Here is a 14,121-nt window from a genome sequence, read left to right as displayed (position 1 = left end):
CACTTCTCTGAAAGTTAAAAATAGCGGAGTTGTAAAAAAAATCATTTGGGATATGATTTCACCCAAGGAAGGTGCTGGCAGGTGTCAGATGTGTCTGAAGGAAGGGAAAAGGTTGCAACAGGGTGAAGATACTCACTCTGAAGATATGGGCCAGAGACACATAGTCACTGATTCGGTCTTCCTGCCTTGCTTTCACCGCAAGGTTGACGAACCACACACAGGGAACCCAGAATTTATTGTGAGGAGAATTCAGGCTCTCAAACTTCTTGTGCTCATCTGGAGTCATAAAACCTGGAAACACAAAGATGACAGACAAAGGACAGGGTGAGGAAATTGCTTTTTCATTTATTATATAGTTGGTGTACTCCATGTCTGGGATTTATGGGAAACAGTCCATTATTTCTCATTTTGTTGGGGGTGGAAATTAAACACTGGTGAGCTCAAAAGTGCAAAGCCTGGCAAACAATTCTATCCAGTTATACTTGCTCCTTTCCCGGTGGCATAAATTCAAGCTGAAGGCTGGCTGCCTTAAAATGACTCATTCAAGTGCTAATTTTAAATTTGGGAACCGAGGTGGTGAGTATCTTTAAAATACTTCACTACTGGGACACCACAAACAAAACTCACTCCTGTTCTCATTCAACACTAACAGAAACAGTTGCAATATGGGTTGTTGAATGATTACGATTAGTGAAAATTTCAGTTGACCTGCTTCCTGTGTAACTCAGGGGTTCTGAGATCAACTATGTCCACAGCTGCTGCTCCAACGCAGACCAGAATAGGTCAGGGAATGAGCATGATACCCTGTGATCTGTATGGCTTAAAGCTCAGTTGGATAGAGACTTCTTCCAGTCTTTCTGTGGCAGTGTTTCCCTTTTTTCCACTTTAACCCACCTCCTTTATCTTCCTGAGCTGACAATTTTTGCAGCTGAGACAGCAGATGTTTGGCTGACTGCTGCTAAAGTCTCCTGGACTGAGGATACACAAAGGACTGATTCTCATCTGTACAATCTGTCTTGCTCCTATCTGATACTCCCTCATCAGCCATTCCAGCTCACTGCTCTGATTTGCTTTTACCTTGTTTATTCTTTTCCAATCCTCTTCTGGTTTCTATTTTTGTGTCAGATATCTCCCCGCTCACTTCTCATTTCCCTTCGCACTTCTACTTCCACCTGCTCAACCTCCAATCCCCACACATCCTCCACTCCCATTCTGATTCCCCAACCTCTTACTTATTTCTTCCCCTATTTCTCAGATGTATGTGGAGCTGTGCCTGGACTGGGGGCTCTAGCCCTGGGTTCTTCATGGTTAGCCACTGTGTAGTGTTTGCTCACCTGCTTCCATCATGTGCCTCATGGTTGGAAAGCGTTTGTAGACAGCGGTGCTGACTGAGCGGAAGGTGAGGATGGAGGCCAGGTTGGCATAGCGCATCAATGTTCTCCGCAGTATTCTGCCGTACTCATCCGTGCCTTGGACATGACAGGAAACAGTGCACATTAGGCGGTCCAACCATGGCATGCTCTGGTACTGGTTCCACCAGCGAGACACAACCAGACTCACGTAGAAACCTAAGGAAAGATATATATCATCACAGTGAGTAGCAAAGTAAAGTCTAGTGGTGGACTGGCTACCATCTGATATAAATCCTGTCTTGTAACATATTGCAGGTAAAAATCTCGATTGGGAACAAGGACAAAGGGGAAATACTGGTTATGCAATCAAATAGAGGGAGACAGCTCACAAGAAGGTTTGGAAAATTATTCCAAAGTGAAAAGACATAATGTTTCTGTCAAAACAAGGAGGACTGACCTGGGTTGGAATTTTCAAGCTGATCTATATGGCTTGCTTTCCAATAGACGGCCTGATTGGGAATGGAAATATTGAGCAACATAGGCAGGTCACAAACTATTTTCTTTTGTCTGCTTGTTGTATATAATGGATGTGAAAACAAAACCCTCAGAAAGCTACAAACATACAAACTGCAAGACATTTTTTTTTACCAGCACTTAAAATCAGACAGTTGTCACATCATGATGTGGAAAGGTAGATGCACAAAGCAATGTTACTTTGGAACTGACCAGCAATGTGAATAATTATTTATTCTAATACCAGTTGAGCGGCAAATAGCCATTTGGGCTTTTCAATTTTTCAACACACAATTTAAAATTATATTCGGAAAATGAGAGATCATGAGTCTTATGAGTATCTCGACGTCTGATAACATTCTCAAAGAAATTAAAGGAAATTGTGAATGCATTGAATAATTGGAACAGAAATTCATTAAAATCAAAATAGTAGTCAGGGATAAATTAAAATTAGTGTGACAAGTACTTAGGGTTTGATAGTTTCCAGCTCTGGGTTTTAAAAGAAGTAGGTGAGAACATTAAATGTGATCAAATTATGATCTTCCAAAGTTTCTTCAGTTTGAAAACATTTCTTCAGATTGGAAACTGGTTAACCCAACATCAGATGTCAGGAAATTGGTAGACCCTATAATTAAGGACAGGGTGATGAAACACCCTAAAACTTCCAGGTGATCGGGGAGAGCTTGTGCAAACTTGTAAAGGATTGATTTTTTTGAAGAGGTGACTGGAATGATGACAGAGAAATGTGAGTTTATGCTAGTTCATCTGGATTTCCAGCGGGCATTCGAGAAAGTTTCTCTTAAGAAACTAGCAAACTTGAAACCCAGGGAATTGAATGCAAAAAAATTGACACTCTACTGAATTAGTTGAATGATGGGACAGACAGAATGGGAATAGTAGGAAGACACTCTAATTGGCAGGATGTGACTACTGGTGTCCCATAAGAATCTGTGTTGCAGCCTCAATCATCGACCATATGTATAACTGACTTAGATGAAGGGGCAGAAAGTGGGATATCCAAATTTTCTGATCTGTCAATTGTGCAGAGATTTTGCAGACAGTGGCATAAAATTGTAAAATAATATTGATGGATTAACTGAATAGACAAAATTGTAGCAAATGAATCCCAAAGTCACCCACATTAAATCTAAAAGAGTTAGAACAGGTCATGTTCTAAATGCTGAAAAGCCGAATCAATGGAGGTTCAACACACATTTTGGGATTATGTTATTGTTTAGGTGCATTGATCAATAAAACGTCATGAGTAGGTAGAGAAAGTAATCAAAAGACTGATAGAATACTGACCTTGACATCTAGAGGATTAGAATATGAGAGGGTAGAAATCATGCTTTATCTGTACACAGTCCTGATTAGATCACACCGGGAGTACTGTGACCCATTGTGGGCACCACACCTGAGGAAGGATACCTTGGACTTGGAGGGAGTACAGAATATATTTATCAGAATTATATCTGGTTGCTAAATGTTAAATTTAAAGAAAGATTACATAAACTAAGATTTTACGTCCCCAATATTCAGAAGGTTAAGTGTGATTTGATGAAAGTCTTTAAGATTATAAATGAAATTAGATTAGAGAGAAACTGTTTCTGCTGGCTGTGCGATGTAGAATTATTGGAGTATAGTCAAAACATTAAAGCCAGATGTTTCTGGAGTGAAATTAGGAAATACTTCAACACAAAATGGATGATAAAAATTTGGAGTTCTCTTCCATAACTAGCAATTAATGTGAGATCTCTTGTTAATTTTAAACAGATTGCCAAAGTTTGTTATCCAAAGGTGTTTTCTTTGTGGAGTATGTCAATGGTGCTGGCTAGGCCAGTATTTATTGCCTTTTCCAAATTGTTCAGAAGAAGGCGGTGGTGAGCTGCATTCTTGAATCATTGTATGATAGTGTATGAGAGGTAGGCTCTGTTAGGAAGAGAGTTCCAGGATTTTGACCCAGCAACAGAGGGAATGGTAATACAGTTCCAAATCAAGATGGTGTATAGCTTGGCGGGGAATTTGCGATGCTCATATGCATCTGTAGCCCTTATCCTTCTATCTGGTAGAGGACGTGGATTTTGAAGAAAGAATTAAATGACACAGGCAAAGTGCAGCAGTTAAGTCACAGATCCACTGTGAGCTCCTTAAATGGTGGAACAGCTTTGAATGGCGAAATGCTTACTCCTATTCCTATGTTCCTATCTCAGCATTATTTCTCTACCTCAAGAGATAACATATAATATTGAAACATAGGAAGTCCTTAAAATATTGCCATTCTGTATTACCTGTCTGCTACCATCATTGATAAGGATCTCTAATCAAAATATATTTGCGTAGTAAGATGAAACCTTTGCCTGTTCTGGGGACAAGATTTGCCATAAGACACAACTGGACCAGTGAGTTGGCCAGAAGCAGCTACAGATGTTTTGTGGAGCTCGGTGTAGCGCTCCAACTTCCTTTGATTCCACGAGAGTCTATACTTCAGAAGGTTTAGGGATCTTTTTAGAGTGGCTGCTGGTTGGGCTGTTCAGGATATGGAAGCACAGACTGCAATAATGGCCAAAGAATTTACCCATAGTGCTCTGAGAAAGGTGTAAGAAACTTCTTTTTATCAAAAACAGGCCGCCATTCACTTCAAATATTCCCAGGGTTGTCTAAAACAGATCCCAGCCAATCTTGCAGTAGTTCAAATGCCTGTGCAGATGGAGTGTGAGTCTCTGTTTTGCTAAATAGGTTATTGTTGGTGGCTTGCTGTAAGACCACACAATGTTTCTAATGATGTTGAATTGAGGTCCCCCACATGAAAAGTGTTATACTGAGAACATATTTAGGGCAAATGATCTGAATGCATACTCTGCCAAAAAAAATTCATACCTTAATTTACAAGTGCAGGGAAGATCAAGAGAAAAGGCTGATAACGAATGGAATTCTTACCGAGCACAAATGACATTGGGATTAGGTCAGCATAATTGTTACAGTTGATGGCCATTTTCTCGAAGAAACGTTTTTGGCTCTCTTCCAGCATAAACCTGCACATATTCCAGGAATAAGTTCAAAATAACATAACTGCGAAGCAGAACTCACAACTTGCTCATTTTATATTTTTTTTTTAGTGAAACCAAATGATCAGCCAAAATATACAGTCTTGAACAAGTAGACTTGGAAAGAGTAGATATATCAGTTAGTACTGGCTACTTGCCGCCTAGCTTGGATTTTAAAGGTTGTCTAGAGAGACAGAGAGAGAGGAAAGACAGGAGGTAATGAATTCCAGTTTTCATGTCATGCGAGGAAATCATAAACGGCTGAATTTTATGTTTTTTTGGATAAGTTCAAGTTGTGTTGGGTTTTTTGGAGTTTCTCGCTGCAAGGCCTACCAAACTTTCTCATCCTATTTTACTGAACTTAGCTCATCAATTATCTACCCCACTCCATGGTGTGTCTTACCACATACCTTTCCCAGTACAATTTGCCACCATGGATATCTGCCAAAAGACTGGCAGCCCTTTTGCCTGTTCTGTCTTTAAGACTCTGCAAAACACGCAGATGAGCACTAGCATTCCGATGCAGCCCCTGCACGACTAAGAATTTGTGTATAAGATGTCAGAAAAGTGGGGGGGGAGGGGGAGCCTGTGATTCTCCAACAGAAACCTGGAGGTCCTACCAGTCTGGCTTGAGATCACCACCTAGGTCAGTGTCATCTCTAGGGTGTGAGGGAACAGCCCGTCATGCAGACAGAAGAGAGTCTGATACTATTGAAGTTAACAAAACATTTAGCAAGCATTAATGAGTGTAATTTGGCATCTCAGCGTTGTGTCACTTGTGAAAAGAAGAAAAGGTGGAGCAAGATGATCTTGAGGTCAAAATTGTTCTTGTTGCACTTATGCACACATCTCATCATAGCCCATGTTGCTCACACCCCAATAAGATTCTAGTCATGGAATCTACAGGAGAGAATTATGTAACTTCTCACAAATAATTCTAGTGTTTACATTCCATAAGAGTTTTCAATTTCCTTCCTGCTCTCAAATCTCTCTGGCCCTGTGTTGCCTCTTAATTGAATTAGGCTCTCTCTGCATGCATCAATGTTATCCATCGTGTAGGAACAATGTGCTGAATGGCTTCCTCCTCCTTCATTCTGTCATTCTGCAATTTTTAACTTTTCTATGTGGCAGCAAGTTCCACATTTTCCTCACTCTTGTGCAAAGTAATTCCTCTGATAATATTCATATGTTAGTGGTTGTCATTTATTTAGGCCCAGTTCATTTACATCTTAGTCTTTTTCATATCCTCAGCCTGCTTATTATTTCCTGACAGTTACACCTCCTCAATTCTGATTCAAAATATTTCTGCACTACTGACACTAAGCGGTGATGCGATGAGTCTTGATTTCCACTGTGTCAGCAGGAATGAACAAGAAGGAGATTAAAGTTTCATAGAGAATCATTTGGCACACAAACGATTGACTCATCTTATCAAGTCTGTGCTAGCTGTCTGTGGAGCAGTCTCATCTTCCCCTTTGTATCCTCCTAGCCATACAAATTCATTTCCATCAAATCAACTTTCTTTTGAAATCATTAATTGTTTCTGACTCAAGCATTGTAACAGGCATTGAGTTTTAAATCATTACCACTGACCATGTGAAAAAGCTCTATCAGAAATTACCACCTATTTCACATACCCAAAATCTTAATTTTCTGACCTCACATTCTTGTATCATCAGCTAATGGGGGCAGATTTTCTTTGTCCGCCATTTTTAACCTGTCATTATTTTGTACATCTCCTGTGCAGCTTCAATCTAACCTTGTAGCTAAAATCCCTCAGCACTAGTCCTGCTGTGGTAAAACCCCTCTGCACCCTCTCAAAGATCTTCGCATCCTTCCAAAAGTACAGTGACCAGAACTAGGTGAAATATTCTAACTGCGACTCACTCGGGCTTTGTAAAGATTCAGCAAAACATTGATATTTATTTGTACTTAATACCTCTATATATGGAATCCAGGTTCCAATACAGAAAAAAAAAACACAGAAACTAGGAGCTGGATTTAGAGCAGGATACTTGGCCCTTTGAGGCTGCTATGCCACTCAGTATGATCATGGGTAGAGATGTGGAGGTCTACAGCACAGAGTAAAAGCCTTTTGGCTCATTGAGTCTATACCAATGAAAACATCTACCTCATTATTCTAATTTCAATTTCCAGCACTCAGCCCATAGCCTTGAATGCTTCGGCCTTGCAAATGGATATTTAAGTATGTCCTCTGAGTGTTTCTGCCTTTGCCACCCTTTTGTACAGTGAGTTCCAGGTTCCCACCACCTTCTGGTCACATCATCTCACCTCACTGATGTGCAGTTGCCCAAACCAAACCAAATGCTGACAGTTCAGGACATGGAAGTCAGAGTGGTATCCTGGTGACTCGAGCTCTCCTGGTTCTCCATCCTGGACACCAGGCAGTAACCTTTCAAGATAAGCACCAGTTACAGTGACCATACCCATCACCCTCCAGGTCCCTATCACCAAAGCATGGTGCCAATATCCTTCTGTCTGTCTTGTCCAGGGAAATTAAGAAGAACAACGTGGGGCAATAGCAGATTGCCGGCATTTGACTAGGTGAATGGCTGGGCTTTCAGGATGCTGCAGGTGCCAGGAATTCCTATGTTTCCACCAGTGATATTTGGGAGAGGAAGGTGAGCAGGGCACTATAGGGGTGTGGTGCAATGGTAATGATGAGAGTTTGGGAAGTTATCGTGAGAAAACATGTTCGAGCTCACTGAGATAAATCCCCACGAAAATTACCAAAAATGGCACTTTCTAGTAAAACAGAGGCCAATGTTTTTAATCCAAACTGACACTACCCTTCCTATTCCATAAGCCTCAATTTTATTAATTAGACTTTTGATTAGTAATTTGTTACTTTTTTCTAAAATCTATACAGACAACATTCACATATTCCCTTCATCAATCTTTCTGTTACTCCATTCAACTGGATTAGTCAAACATGGTCTGCCTTATGCAAATACCTGCTGGCTGTCCTTAATTAATTCAAGTTTCTCCAAGTGCCTGTTGATCCCCCCTCCCCCACCCCTACCCAATTACTGTTCCTAAGACCATCCAGATCAGGTGACATCCACCCTAAGTATATCCTGCAATTCCAGTACATTCTTCCAATCAATTTTTACCCAATCCATTACTTCTGCCATCTCTGATTCTAATGATATTCTATCATATCCCTTTCCCTAGTCAATACTGATACTAAATATTCATTATGTATTCTAACCTTGTCTTGTACTTCTAAACATGTGATATAATGTTTGTCCGAAATAGCCCACCTTTTACTTACTGCTTACTATTTATGTGCTGATCAAAGATTTCTGGTACTGTGATGTAAAGGTGCAACCTTAAAAATGCTATCTTGGATGGGTAAGGTTTTATTTAATTGGTGTATATCAGTGACATAATAAAGACCAAAGCAAATCTAACCCCAGAAAGCCTTCAGATGTTCGCTTGGAGAAAGTAGTACATTTAATCAGTCATGATTTGTGTTTATGCATTGGATGAATCAAGATTTCAGCCTGATTTCACAGGCCATCAATGTAGGGTTTGAATGATTGCCTTGTATGGACAAAATCGTTAACTGCTCCACCTCCACCCTCCTCTTAAAGTTCTTCAGGAATGTTTGTGGCAAAGCTTAAACTTGCATTTACAACATAGAAATAACTGTATTGTGTGTGTGTGTGTTAGAGAGAGAGAGATTGTGTGTGTGGGAGAGGGCCTGATCATGGTTACGGTCCTCCACATGATGTGATAAACAATGGATGTGGCAGTCTCCACTCATTAAAGATTCTGCAATGTCATTTGTACAAGAGCAGAGAGGTGACTTGGACACTAGTCCTCCTCAACCAATACCAACAAAGCACATTTAAAAGAGTCATTCACTTCACTGCTATTTTGAGGCCTTGAAGGACAGTAACTGTGCTTGTAAGTAACTATTTGTCACGTGAAGCATTAAGACAGGTGGTAAGATGTCAGGAAAATGGATGTCTTTCTTTTTGTTTTGTCACTCCAGTTTGTACCAGTGATTGAAGCAAACAGGAAGATGAGGAGGAAAGAAGAGGAACAAGTAACAAGAAAAGGGAGGGCAGAGGAAAATTGTATAGAATGATCTACACAAACTACAGAATATCATTGACATAATCTGCCATCACTGTACCCCACACTCTCTAACCCAGTTCTTCTTTTTAGTGAGAGACTGTTCTTACCTGTAGATGCAGCTGAGAGTGAGATAAAGCAGCATAAAGATAAGGAACTCTTTGTACAGTAGTTTGTATATGCTCCCCTTCCATTGTAGCAGCAATTTGGAAAAGCCGCACAGACGGGCATTAGCCACGCGGCTTGTGTAGGTTACGGTCATAGCACAGCCTAGAAGGAGAAACATGACTTCAAATGTTGTAGCACACTTTTCAACATTTTCTTTGTCACCACTTTTTCTCGCCTCTTAATCAATGGACTGACGAGTGGCAGATGGAGTTTAATTTGGGATAAATATGAGGTATTGCATTTTGAAAAAGCAAATTGTATAAGCATGAAGTAGAACTCAAGAGAGACCTCGGGTTTCAGATACATAATTCTTTGAAATTTGCGTCACAGGTAGACAGGGTAGTTAAGGAGGCATTTAGCATGCTTGCCTTCATTGCTCAGAATTTTGAGTAGAGGAGTTGGGACATCATGCTGAGGACATTGGTGAGGCCTCTTCTGGAATACTGCATACAGTTCTAGTCGCCCTGTTATAGGAAGGATATCATTAAGCTGGAGAGATTCAGAAAAGATTTACCAGGATGTTGTCAGGAATGTAAGGTTTGACTGATAAGGAGAGGTTACAAAAGATAGGACTTCTTTCACTAGAGCGTAAAAGGTTGAGGGGTGTCCTTTTAGAAGTTTATAAAATCATGAGGGATATAGATAAGGTGAATGACACCCTAGGTATTTTCCCTGGGATTGGGGATTTTAAGACAGGGGGCATACTTTTTTAAGGTGAGAGGAGCAAGGATTAACAAAGAGATGAGGGGCAATTTGTTCACACAGAGAGTTGTTTGTTTGTAGAATGAACTTCCAGAGGAAGTGGTGGATGCAGGTACGATGTTTAAAAGATATTTGGATAAGTATACTAATCAGAAATGTTTGGAGGGATATGGGCCAAATGCAGGCAGGTAGAGTCATAGAGATGTACAGCATGGAAACAGATCCTTCGGTCCAATTTGTCCATGCCAACCAGATATCCTAACCAAATCTAGTCCCATTCGCCAGCACTTGCCCCATATCTTTCTAAACCCATCCTATTCATATATCATCCAGATGCCTTTTAAATGCTGTAATTATACCAGCCTCCACCACTTCCTCTGACAGCTCATTCCATACAGTCACCACCCTCTGTGTGAAAAAGTTGCCCCTTAGGTCTCTTTTACATCTAACGTTCTCACCATAAACCTATGCCCTCTACTTCTGGACTCCACGTCCCAGGGGAAAAGACCTTGTCCATTTACACTATTCATGTCCCACATGATTTTATATACCTCTTTAAGGTCACCTCTCAGCCTCCAATGCTCAGGGAAGACAACCCCAGCCTATAGCTAAAATCCTCCACCCTGGCAACATCCTCATAAATCTTTTCTGAACCCTTTCAAGTTTCACAACATCCTTCTGATAGGAAGAAGACAAGAATTGCACACAATATTCCAATAGTGGCCTAACCTGTACAGCCACAACATGACCTCCTAACTCCTATACTCAATGCACTGACCAATAAAGGATAACATACCAATAGCTTCCTTCACTATCCTATCTATCCTGCGACTCTAATTTCAAGGAACTATGAACCTGCACTCCAAGGTCTCTTTGTTCAGCAACACTCCCCAGGACCATGTCATTAAGTGAATACATCCTGCTCTGATTTGCTTTTCCAAAATGCAGCACCTCGCATTTATCTAAATTAAACTCCATCTGCCACTCCTCAGCCCATTGGCCTATCTGTTCAAGATCCCATTGTACTCTAAGGTAACCTTCTTCGCTGTCCACTACACCTAATTTTAGTGTCAGCTGCGTACTTACTAACTATACCTCATATGTTCACATCCAAATCATTTATATAAATGACAAAATGTAGTGGACCCAGCACCGATCCTTGCGGCACACCACTGGTCACAGGCCTCCAGTTTGAAAAGTAACCCTCCACAACCACCCTCTGTCTTCTACCTTCGAGCCAGTTCTCTACCCAAGTGGCTAGTTCTCCATGTATTCCACGAGGTCTAACCTTGCTAGCCAGTCTCCCATGAGGAACCTTGTTGAAAGCCTTACTGAAATCCATATAGATCACGTCCACCACTCTGCCCTAATCAATCCTCTTTGTTACCTCTTCAAAAAACTCAATCAAGTTTGGTAAGACGAGTTTAGTTTGGGGATAATTGTCACAATGGATTAGATGGACCAAAGGGTCTGTTTCCATGCTGTATGACTCTATGACACTATGGTCTGAAGCTATTAATTCATTTTGGGATGCATTTGGCCATGATTAAGAATTGACTGCATAATTTTTTGTAAGTATAATTCAGCCATGAGGCGTGCCTAGTTAACACTAATTCAGCAGAAGGTATTGACCAGTGCACTTGTGAGCACCCAATCTGATATCAGCTAACTCTAAACTGACTGAGCATTCAGCCTGGCATGTTTTAAAATTACAATATTTACCATCCACATTAGTGACAAGCGTGGCGAAACAACAATTTTGAGAGATTAAACCAAAGCCCCATCTAACCTGTGGACGGTTAAACAACCCAGTTTCTTGTGGCAGAGCCTGAGAGATCTCAGTGTCACCGGGCATCAGTCATCCTCAAACTGATACTTAAAGTCCGTATATTGCTGTTGGAAGGACCTGCAGTGCAGAAGCTGGCTGCCACTGTTTCTACATTACAACACTGATTACACATCACACAATGTTTCTTGGGCTATGACGTTCTTCAGGACATCTTGAGTTCATAAAGGCCTGCTATGAATGAAAGTTTTCTTTTCAACATGAATGTATGTTTCTATGGATAGATGGATTTAGATTGTGGATAGTGGAGCTCTGGTAGCTTAGTTTGAAAAGTGTCATGTATGTGTTTGAATTCTAGGGGAATATTAAATTTTAGTGTTGCCTAAGCAATTATAAAATTGTGTGGCATGGTAAAAGTATCAAGTGCAATTCTGTGACAAATCAGAACATCATATAGTAACAGACTGTTAGTAGTATGAGGAATATCAAACTGTAACACATCAGAAATGTAACAGTATTAGACTAATAGAATAAGAGTATATCAATAGTGATAGTAAATGAAGTCAGGTTGTAACATAATAAGTCTATAAGAATGTAACACAGTGTTACATGGGTACATATTTAGACAAGTTTGAAACAGATTCTGATCCACATGATCCTTGAATGTTTTGTTTGGGAATTAATTTTTGCCTTTTTGGGATAATTTGCTTCTTGTAAAGTGGTTCTTCTCTCTTCTGGTTTGGATTTCTGAAAGCAGAGTTACTATTCCAGCTGACACAAATCATTGACAGTTCAAAACTGAGATAAACCATTGCAATTTTAGAATAAACAACAGATATAGAACACCTTTCTTTAGATATACTGTACTTAGTCAGATTTGCTATCTGGACAGACCATTAGCGAAGATGCTGCTAATATTAATTAGTTTTAACACAATTAGATGTCATTTTACAAATGGTACTTACTGTAGGTTAGGGCTATGGGCTCTCCGTTTTCTTTCTGTTCATGTTCTGACTGTCGGAAGGTTCCAGAAGGCTCATTTTTTTGTGTGTGCGCGTAGTAATATGGCAAAAGAAAAGTGCGTGGAATTTGAAAACCCTTTCAAGTAGTGGTGGTCACTTGATCAGCTAATCTGCAGATTTACAGCACTGCTTTGTTTATGTATTAATCTCTTCCTCTAACATTCTGTTAGGTTTTTACTGCTATTTCACAACATTCGGTGGTTAAGCGTATAAACTGTAAAAGACCAAACTGATATTTGACCGTTAAGGTATAAGACCTTAAAAACATAATTCTTTGCATATTTTGCACTATTAAAATCCCAAATATCTAACCTTTAGCCCTCTATTTGTCATAACAGTTTTGCAGCCTCTCCCCCACCTTTGATGCCCCAATTCCCATTAAAAAGGCTTCCCTTATACCTAGTATGGACACAATGTTCACTCCCTTAAGCCCAGCAGCACAGACTTAAGTGGAAGATAATAGCAACAAATGGCTTATCCATTTGCTGCTAGGTCTCGCTTCTGCTCCTTCCCTCCTTATCATGAACCAACTGAGCTAAACTTCCTGGAAAGCTCCCCTGTCATAGCCCCAAACACACGTTGTTCTTTACTTTTCTTAAAATCTCTCATTGTTTTGCCTTTGGATCATTGTGTCATTCTGAGAAAGAAGGAGGCTATTTTCTCTTTTCTCTCTTTAGAGCAATCCAGTTAGTCTCACTGGGTAGGATTCCAACCCAGTCCAACAGTTCATTAAGAGGCAGGTTCAGTATTCATCACTTTCTCAGACTATTTTTCCAAACAAAAATATGATTTTTCTTTCAAATTGTCATGCTGTGTTTTAAACATGGAGCTGGGCAAATGGAATAAACTCTCATACATCAAAGAAACCAACTGCACACATCAGCTGTTATTGTATCCATGGAGATTAGAAATCTTAGCTTGGATTATTTCTTTAAGCAGACCTTTGTTTGGCAGTTCAAAAATTGCTAATAACTTTATTTGTTATTACTCAGAGAGCAAAGGAAGACATTGGACGTACACAGCAGGCTACTCAGCATGTTAAAGGGAAAATAAAATGGGTTAGCAGTTTGGGCTTTGCCTTTGACAGAACTGCAGTTTAATAATGTTAGCCCAATATTTTAGATGTTGACAGATATGCTGTGTATATGCAGCATTTTCAGTATTATAGCTTCTTCACAAAAACATGTTGTTGATAAAAACCACTTGAGCTCCCTTGACCCTACACCCAAGTTATCCGTCTGACACCCATGTTGTTCTTCCTTTTAGGTTTTGTCCCTCTCTCCATTAAATCTGCCACCATCACGCCTCTCATTTAGAGAGAGAGAGAGAGATTCACTTCTCATTTCTAATCTGTGTATAGGTGTGCTGCATTATTAGTTCTTCTTGTGTTTTGTAAATAATATTTTTTTTTTAACTCAAGAAAGTCTGTT

General features: G+C 40.0%; 1 protein-coding gene across 1 annotated transcript in view; it reads right to left on the bottom strand.

Moving 5' to 3' along the window:
• LOC122557879 (bestrophin-4-like) overlaps positions 1-12,714 on the bottom strand; it is a 39,756-nt gene extending 27,042 nt beyond the window's left edge. The window contains exons 1-5 of the mRNA XM_043706044.2: positions 12,635-12,714; positions 9,124-9,283; positions 4,803-4,897; positions 1,335-1,568; positions 137-291 (exon numbers count right to left, since the gene is read on the bottom strand). Coding sequence (XP_043561979.2) covers positions 137-291; positions 1,335-1,568; positions 4,803-4,897; positions 9,124-9,275 — 636 coding nt within the window. The 5' untranslated portion in view covers positions 9,276-9,283; positions 12,635-12,714. The remainder of the gene's footprint in view (positions 1-136; positions 292-1,334; positions 1,569-4,802; positions 4,898-9,123; positions 9,284-12,634) is intronic.
• Between the last annotated feature and the right edge of the window lie 1,407 nt (positions 12,715-14,121).

This window comes from Chiloscyllium plagiosum, unplaced genomic scaffold (genome assembly GCF_037043375.1).
Source record: "Chiloscyllium plagiosum isolate Xiang-an unplaced genomic scaffold, Cpla_swu_hap1 HiC_scaffold_18, whole genome shotgun sequence".
Taxonomy (NCBI): Eukaryota; Metazoa; Chordata; class Chondrichthyes; order Orectolobiformes; family Hemiscylliidae; genus Chiloscyllium; species Chiloscyllium plagiosum.
The sequence above is the reverse complement of the archived record's forward strand: the minus strand, read 5'-3'. Positions and strand labels throughout refer to the sequence as shown.